At 35.2% G+C, this 9,576-nt stretch overlaps 1 protein-coding gene across 1 annotated transcript; it reads left to right on the top strand.

Moving 5' to 3' along the window:
• The first annotated feature begins 6,658 nt into the window (after positions 1 to 6,658).
• LOC125206602 (flavonol synthase/flavanone 3-hydroxylase-like) lies at positions 6,659 to 8,566 on the top strand. The gene is made up of 2 exons (XM_048105844.1): positions 6,659 to 7,005; positions 8,240 to 8,566. The coding sequence occupies exons 1-2, from the start codon at positions 6,659 to 6,661 to the stop codon at positions 8,544 to 8,546; spliced, it is 654 nt and encodes a 217-aa protein (XP_047961801.1). The 3' UTR covers positions 8,547 to 8,566.
• Positions 8,567 to 9,576: the final 1,010 nt, after the last annotated feature.

Raw genomic sequence — 9,576 nt, 5'->3', positions numbered from 1 at the left:
CATCAATAAACCTAACTGGATCAAGATCTCATTTAGAAGTTGCATTAAGTCATTGTCCTTCTATAAAATAGGTCAATCCAACTCACAGCATCTTTTCTCGCTTTAAACAACATTGATGACAATCCAGGCTCTCCCATTTCCATATCTAGTCTTTTGTTCAAATGAACTAGGACTTAAGAAAAATGCAGCCTTTATGAATTTGTCATCTATCATACTTTCCTCTAATAGTAACACAAAGACTATTATTCTGAAGATTTTCACTTTCAGTTAAACCTTCTTAGTCATTTCTGTTACTTTAGGCGATGACTTGTGCTCGTAAAACTTAAGGGATCAAAAAGATCCAAACATTCGTCACTAGGACAGATTCTTCTATTGATATCCATCTTTCATTGTCATTAAATCAAGACTTCGTCGAAGTACTTAAAGGAAAATAGCTTGACTCTATTCCTCAAAGAGTTTGTCAAGTACATGCATAATGCATTCTTGAACATTCGAATTATGTCGAGGAAATGGAGGACATGAATCATTTGAGTATAAACTTCAAGCTTTCAGCTATGAGAATCTTATCCACTTTCGTTTTCGGTCTACATAATTTAGGCATTCGAGTTTACTTTCTATAAGGATCGCAGACAAATATTAAAAGACATAATGAAGATTTGGCAAATAAACTTATTATCACATACTCATGCTCAATACATAATCACAAATAACCACAAAACAATTATGTATCTTACAACTGCAAAATTAATAAATTGTATCCTCCTCTGGAGGTTAATACGCATTAAAATTTTGACAATTTTACTGGTCACAACACCAACGCATCAATAGCTTCCTCCTCTGGAGGTTGACACGCCTAATGCTGCCTAAGCGCGACCATCAGATTTAGCATTACAGAATTTTATTTCTACAACACACTCCCATAACAATGTTCATGTGTTGATAACAAAACCAAGCTATCTCATAAATTCTGATTGAACCCTGAAACTCGTAATTTCTTAGGATTATTCGTCCCCACTTTGCAGGTGGCAATAATATTGGGAACCACTTTCTAGTTCATTCTATTTATTATGTGAGAAGTCTGCCCTTATGAACTTACTGTTTTCGTAGGATTATTGTCCCTACTCTGTAGGTGGCGATAATATTAGAAAATCAGCTTCACAAAATTTTACAGTCCAACCGATGGAGACCATATACAACGCACTTGTTGTAATCATCACTTAGATATTTTTATATGGTTTTTGCATAATTATCACATAAGCAGATAAAGCAGATAATCCACTTAAAATAGATAAACACCAAATAAACAGATAAATCCATCTAATGCATGGCATTTAAACACACAGGATAATTATCGACAATTATTTAATCTAGTCAAGGGAGAATTAATTAAATAATTAAGTTTTATATTGGATCATAATTATCCAATTACTGATAGGATTTATCAAGATAGAGTTAACTATCTAAATCCATTTAGGATTATTCAAGATTTTATTTCGATAAAAGTAATGTTTGATATATTCTGGATGTCTATTCTAAATAGAATTAAGATTTGTACAAATCTTGGTTGATAGGAATTTATTTTTATCTTATGGATAATGATGGAACTGATTCTATCTAGTAATACCCTAGTACGATTTAAATAATGATAATCTTAGATCAACGTTATCTTGAATTGTAGGATTTGATTTTATCGAAATAAAATCTTGAATAATCCTAAATGGATTTAGATAGTTAACTCTATCTTGATAAATCCTATCAGTAATTGGATAATTATGATCCAATATAAAACTTAATTATTTAATTAATTCTCCCTTGACTAGATTAAATAATTGTCGATAATTATCCTGTGTTTAAATGCCATGCATTAGATGGATTTATCTGTTTATTTGGTGTTTATCTATTTTAAGTGGATTATCTGCTTTATCTGCTTATGTGATAATTATGCAAAAACCATATAAAAATATCTAAGTGATGATTACAACAAGTGCGTTGTATATGGTCTCCATCGGTTGGACTGCCAAATTTTGTGAAGCTGATTTTCTAATATTATCGCCACCTACAGAGTAGGGACAATAATCCTACGAAAACAGTAAGTTCATAAGGGCGGACTTCTCACATAATAAATAGAATGAACTAGAAAGTGGTTCCCAATATTATTGCCACCTGCAGAGTGGGGACAATAATCCTAAGGAACTGCGAGTTTCAGGGTTCAATCAGAATTTATGAGATAGCTTGATTTTGTTATCAACACATGAACATTGTTATGGGAGTGTGTTGTAGAAATAAAATTCTGTAATGCTAAATCTGATGGTCGCGCTTAGGCAGCATTAGGCGTGTCAACCTCCAGAGGAGGAAGCTATTGATGCGTTGGTGTTGTGACCAGTAAAATTGTCAAAATTTTAATGCGTATTAACCTCCAGAGGAGGATACAATTTATTAATTTTGCAGTTGTAAGATACATAATTGTTTTGTGGTTATTTGTGATTATGTATTGAGCATGAGTATGTGATAATAAGTTTATTTGCCAAATCTTCATTATGTCTTTTAATATTTGTCTGCGATCCTTATAGAAAGTAAACTCGAATGCCTAAATTATGTAGACCGAAAACGAAAGTGGATAAGATTCTCATAGCTGAAAGCTTGAAGTTTATACTCAAATGATTCATGTCCTCCATTTCCTCGACATAATTCCACGAAGAATGTTCAAGAATGCATTATGCATGTACTTGACAAACTCTTTGAGGAATAAGGTCAAGCTATTTTCCTTTAAGTAGCTCGACAAGTCTTGGTTAATGACAATGAAAGATGGATATCAATAGAATCTGTCAAGATGATTCGATTGGAATATCCTAAAGTGACAGAATGTTTTGAGGATCTTTTGATCACTTAAATAGTTTCTGACACAAGTCATCGCCTAAAGTAACAAGAAATGACTATAAGAAGGTTTAACTGAAAAGTAGAAAATCTTCAGAATAATAGTCGTTGTGTTACTATTAGAGGAAAGTAACATGATAGATGACGAATTCATAAAGGCTGCATTTTTCTTCAACAACACATCAACTTCTTAATCATTGAATGATAAAGTATTTATTGCTCTTAGTCTTAAGGCCAAGAAAATACTTAGAAATTGTTCGAACTGATCTAGACTATCAAGATTTTAACATTTAGTTAAATAGCTTGAGAGTTGAGAAAGTCTGTTTAATGCGCTTTGAGTTAGAATCATTTTGATTTTTCAAGAGATTCAGAATACTTATAGAAGTGCAACATAGAAAGACTAGCAAGTCTTAATGGTTTACACCATAAGGAGACGAGCAAAGGGTTATGATCAGTAGTGGGAGTCTAATCTCCATTAACGGATCCAAGCATTCATCTAATGAATGGGATAGTTATGTAAGAAGGAATCTGAGTCTTTCTAAGACAAGTTTGATTAAGTGATGAGTTGTAATCATTAAAAATCTTATCATTGATGGGATAAACATTAAAGAAACTACCAACATCAGTACCTTCTACAAAACACGAGTTGTGGACTAGAGGCGTAGTCTAGTCCAGCACATCTCAAGGTGGAATGTTGTTCCACGACACGTGTTGGAAAAGTGTCCCAGAAAACTGGAGTTGAGTACTGAGGCATGTTTTAAGGTTTATCCCAAATGATGTAAGGTTATAAGTTCTGTAGTCTTCAAAGATATAATTCTTGTATGAAGATCAAGAGATGAACTACAAGCCTAACAGCGTGATAACTCTCAAAATAAAGAGAGAGATATCGGATTTTCCACATTACCAAGAAGTCATACCATTAGAAACTTTTGCACTAATAAAATCAACTTCAGTACCTAAGATTGTAAGAACCATATCGTAGTGGGAGCGTTCCACTGGAACACAACAAGTTCATGGGTCTAAGAGTGTCGTAAGACTCGGTCTTAGATTAACTTGAACATAATCCCTTTAACTACAATGTAGTATTGGTTCATTTGGATATTCATCTTTGAAAAGGTGATAGATTTCAAACTACAATCTAAGATAGACAACATGTTTTACAAGACTAAGATTGGAACATTTAAGCATTAGAAATTCCATGAAAAGGTTTATACCTTTCAAGGTGGAATTGTCTTGTCTCTAGTCAAGTGTCATTTGACGCTTAGTGAGATCAAGAATTATGAGACTAGTTTCGGAGATAGTTGTCTCATGTATGCTATAGTGTGTACTAAGTTTGATATTAGTTGTGCTTTTGCATAGCAAGTATATATCATAATAACCATGGCAAAGGATTTTGATTGAGGTAATGAATATACCCTAGTGCTTGAGAAAGACTAGTAACTATATTCTAGTTTACCAGTCATTCATGTAATGTCCTTGAGGTTACACTGTCTTAGTTTTATTACTAATCAGTGATCGAGTAAAATACCTGCTTTGTGTATAAGTGGGAGAGTTTTTGGCAGTGGGTATACTCGAAAGCATGTTTTGAGTATAAGTGGGAGATTGTTAGGTTTGGTATACTGAAAAGCATGTTTCGAGCAAGTTTCGCTCGAATAGAATCTTGCTTGTATACGTAAAACTCTATAATCCACTTTTAACCCGATTCAGTATTATTCGAGCAGTTCCGCACGAATAGAATCACTATTATTATTACATTGTGTTTGCTTGTGCATTTATAAGATGTTTTATAAACATTTAAATGCATAAGAAGTAAACAAAGTCTAAGTCTTTTGCTTAGTAGACCGGTTGTGGGCGTCGTCCACTTTAAGGTAACACGGTCAGATCTATGCAATGCTTTGCAAAAGAAAAAGAAGAATTTCACAACCTAGATAGGCTTAGACTACCTATCGTGAAAGGTTGCAATGTCAGTCCGCATATTTCTAAGCCTTACTGAAATAAGATGACATTGGTGTGGTATAGCACTGAACGGATCTAACAGCAAGACGTATCTTTATGCTATCTACTGAAAGACTAGGTCTTGATAAAATGTTATTTCTTAATCTACATATGTTAGCATTGAGCATACGGTATTGATTATGTACTACTTTGACTTATCAAATGGTGCGGGTTTTTCGCAACCCAATAATCCTGATATATTGGGTAGTGGTGATTAATATCTAGCGGTGCTAGGATTGCTATTATGTTGAAACATGCACGAGGTGAGTCTCGTTTGATAATGTCCTCAAGAGGAGCTCGAACAAGGTTTTATTATTCGGAAAACTGGCCAGTTGGAGTTTTATTACTCTATGAATAATAAATAAATGTTTCTTGCTATGTCCACTCTTGGAATTAATAAGATATTAATTAATTAAGTCCATAGCAGACATTGATTAATTAATGGACATTTATATCTTAAGCGCGGGAAATAAATAATAAAAGTGGAAACCCGGATTACTTATAATTTCGGATTTGGATGGGGAGAGTTCAATATTACTTCTGTAGTGGCTGCTCGTAATATTCCAATATAAGCTTGTATTAAATTGTGGGTTCAATTTAATTAGTAAAAAGCTAATTGGGCGAGCCCATATCCAAAACCTTCCATAGATCCCTGTCTGGGCCCAAAAGGAACTTAATATAAATAGGAGAATAAAGGAGACAGAATTATCACAATTTCATTATTTGTAATTTTCGAAAATTTCAGCTTCCCAGCTGTAGGAATTTTCGAATTCTACTCTTTTTCCCAAAAGGATTTCTTCTGTCTTCTTTATTCGAGTCCTAGTATTTTGATAAGATCAGCCCACCCTGATATCGAGATACAGTTCGGGAACCAGAGAGAAGATCCGTGGTCTAGTATTGAAGATCATCACGTGGAGAAGGCGCGAGCAATCGACGATTCTTTGGAGAATCAAATCGGTAACTCTAAACCGTAGAATTCATGTTTTAGGATTTACTTTCTATGAGCATGAATTATTTGCGTTCTAGCATGCAATTATCTGTTTAACATGTGAATTGATTAATCGCATAATCGGTCAAATAGATCCGTATCTGATTTATTTATTTGTACAAGTCTTCCGCTGTGCAAGGGGCACCAAACCCCGCCTCGGAAGGCACGAGAGTGCAGGATCGGCGTGGACCACACGTGCCCTAGTCCACGCGCCAACAAACTTGGGGCAGTGTGCGCACGCGCTTAGTCCTAGTCACGCGCGTGGCAGACCGCGTGGCTTTTCCATCCCGTACTGGCCTGCTTCGCCCGACCATGATGCGGAGATGGCTTGGTCAAGGCCGTAACAAACCAAGGGTCTTTCGACACCTTGAGTTCACCACCTACCCCCTCGGTGTATACACGTCATATGGACGGGGCCATGTGCTAGACGACACCCCTGCCCGAGGTCAACCAAGTACTTCCCTACACACACCGTGGCGATGTCAAGGCCCACTCGTGGGATTCCCCGTCAAGAGTTCCGACCGCAGCCAACCTTGCTTGGTCCTGCTCAAGGTTGATATTAGGGCATGATCCAACTCCGGTATGGAGTTTTTTGTAATAGTTAGACTAGATGTTAGGCTAGTCGACCATGGGCTTGTCCATGGCTTTCCCGCACCTAGATTCCTTGTATAGGGTTAGGTGTGTGCGGATCCAACCACGAGGCCACTGCCCTCGTGTGACTTCTTGTACCCCCATTTCCTTGCACTTTTAATTTTACCTATTGAAACACCAAAAAAAAAAAAAAAAGAGCAGCCCGGCCTAATGACGTTCGAGGGGGCAGAGGCAGAGGTCCCCGTGGTGGACTTCAGCGGCCCGGAAAGCCTAGTAATTAGAGGCGTGTCTGAGGCAAGCAGCAAATGGGGGCTTTTGCAGATTGTGAATCACAGCATTTCTAAGGAAGTGATTGAGAATCTGCAGAGGGTTGGGAGGCAGTTTTTCGAGCTACCGAATGAGGAGAAAATGGCATATGCGAAGGATCTGGAGAGCAAGAACATCGATGGGTATGGAAGTAGGCTTAGAAATGGTTGGGTTGATCATTTGTTCAACAAAGTAAGGCCTCCTAACGTCGTTGATTATCGATTTTGGCCCAAGAACCCTTCTGATTATAGGTATTTTTGTTTGATTTTAGTTTTGATTTTGCATGGAATTATGAATTTGTGTGTTTTTGAATATTGAGTATGTGTGTTGGTTGGTTCTTGGAATTGGGGATCGATAGGGTTAGATTTTACGGGGGCTAGGTGTGGTGAATTTTACGAGCGTTAGGTGTGGCTTGGTTTTAGTTTTATGTGGTTAACGTTGGATTTTACGAGTTCTAGGTTCGGTAGACTTTAGAGGGGGTCTCGTACAGGAGATAAGTACGGTGTCATTTTCGATATTCTTAGATATTACGGGTGCTAGAGGCTATAGATATTATAATTAAGTGCGGGAGATTGTAGATTTTATGGGGCTAGATGTACAATTTTATTCACTGAAGCACGTATAATATGTGATGGCGAGACTAGCGAAATCGTAGTAGTAAGGTTACATTCTAAAATTAATTAATAAATGAATTAGGTATTTAAATTGACCTCTTACTTTAAAATTTTGACGTGAAACAATATATTCAACAAATTCGACTATGTAGTAGTATGATACTCCCCCGTCCCGCTTTAGCAGTCCCATTGACTTTTCTGCACTCGTTTTGTAAAAATGATAATAAATAGTTAAAGCGGAGAAATAATAAAGTAAAAAAGAGAACAATGTAGATAAGACTCTTCTCTATATTATTCCCTTTTTTATTTTATTATTTCTCCACTTTAATTATTTATTATCATTTTTATAAAATGAGTGCAGAAAAGTCAATGGGACTGTTAAAATGAGACGGAGGGAGTATATAGTACTAGAAGAGGTTAGTTGGAAAATTAAGTCATAGCATCTATGGAGAAGGATAATTACGTGGAAGTATTTGAGCCGCAATGGAAATATTAATTTTATTATTTCTTTTTTATTTACTAAAATATTTTTGTATGGCTTTATTGGTTGGATATTGTAATCACTAGTTGCATGTGAAAATAATTTGGTTGAAAAAGGAACGCATAGATTGGTCCACACATGGAGGCAATTAATTAACCTATAACCCATATTTTAACAAATTAAATAATTGTTCGGCGTTGGTATTATTTCACTACAAGAGATATAGATGCATAGGCATGGAAAAGAAAAAAATTATATTTAACCAAGTATTAATGAAATTAAAGATTTGCACAAAACCTATAATTAGGGGTATAATTTTGGTTGGGTTGCATTGACATATCTATATTTCTTTATGATATGCATTTTAAATGATTATTATTGAAATGGTAGGCAGGTTACTGAAGAGTACGATAGAAATCTGAATGAAGTGGTAGAGAAGCTATTTCGATGCTTGTCGTTAGGGTTGGGGCTAAAGGCGGAGGAGTTGAAGAAGGCGGTGGGAGGCGAGGAGCTCATCTACAACTTGAAGATCAACTACTACCCGCCGTGCCCTCGGCAGGATTTGGTTCTTGGGGTGGGTGCCGGCACACACCGATCTCTCCACCCTAACGGTTTTAGTGCCAAATCAAATTCAAGGACTCCCAAGTTTTTAGAGATCAACATTGGTACGATGTTTCCTACATCCCTAATTCCTTGATCATCCACATTGGAGACCAAATTGAGGTACCTACTTAACTTTATTATTCTTCACTAATTAAATTGCTTTATTTTTTAAGAATTAACCAATAATATTTTATGCATAATGAAAATCAATCTTATTTCTAACAACGGGGGAGTACAAAAAGTAACTTGAGTGGTCGAGGTTTGTTCTCACTTTCTTTTTCGGTTACTATCATTTTAGTTATTTCGTTCATAATAATAAGCCTTTCCATTATACTACTAACTACCTTATATATTACCCTTTTTTATCACACAATTTACCACTTTCTCCAAAATTTATAGAAATCTACACCATATGGTCGAAACTATTTATTAGTGAATACAAACTTATAAGAAAAACCATATAAAACTTAAACCAAGATCTATGTGAACTTTGAAATAGTCTTTTTTGAAGAGTAGTAGGTAATGAATACTTATGATGCAGAGTAATAGTATTACTATTGACTTAATTCGTGAGTAGTTGGGCCCATACATATAAATTAAATGACCTCATATAGATTTGAAATTGTCGAGGATTGCATAAATTAAATGAATCATTGATACGTTTAGAAATATAACTATTAAATAAAATAATCCTACACAACTAATATGGACATATGTATACAGAAAAATAATGTTATCTTACACATTTACGTAATTAAACATTTTAATGTATAAAATACGCGTGGATTCCATAACCAATTATTTATCCTAAACCATATTAAGAAACGAATCATTTTATAAAATAGATCAAATCCAAAGAAAAACAATATTAATGCTGCTTATCACCTTCCTGAAATTTTTAAGTAAAAATTAAGTGGTTCGGAGATATGATTAGTTAGACACACCACGCGACAATAGGTACAGACCATTGACTTCTTATTCCTAATATTGTACGCTGTACAAACCTTATTTAACTCTAACCTTGATATATTAGCAGAATCATTTAAGTTATCAAATTGCATGTAGTATATGTAAAATATTTAAGCTTGGTTGTGCTACAAATCCGTTTTAAAATATAATCTAGG

This window comes from Salvia hispanica, chromosome 2 (assembly GCF_023119035.1).
Source record: "Salvia hispanica cultivar TCC Black 2014 chromosome 2, UniMelb_Shisp_WGS_1.0, whole genome shotgun sequence".
Taxonomy (NCBI): Eukaryota; Viridiplantae; Streptophyta; class Magnoliopsida; order Lamiales; family Lamiaceae; genus Salvia; species Salvia hispanica.
Note: the sequence above shows the minus strand (reverse complement) of the source record. Positions and strands in the feature narration are given on the sequence as shown.

What these genes read in the sequence shown, in the direction of transcription:
- LOC125206602 (XM_048105844.1), top strand. Translation starts at nt 6,659, where the DNA reads ATGACGTTCGAGGGGGCAGAGGCAGAGGTCCCCGTGGTGGACTTCAGC. An exon ending in AAGAACCCTTCTGATTATAG is followed by an intron (nt 7,006 to 8,239) that starts GTATTTTTGTTT and finishes TTGAAATGGTAG; the next exon opens with GCAGGTTACTGAAGAGTACG.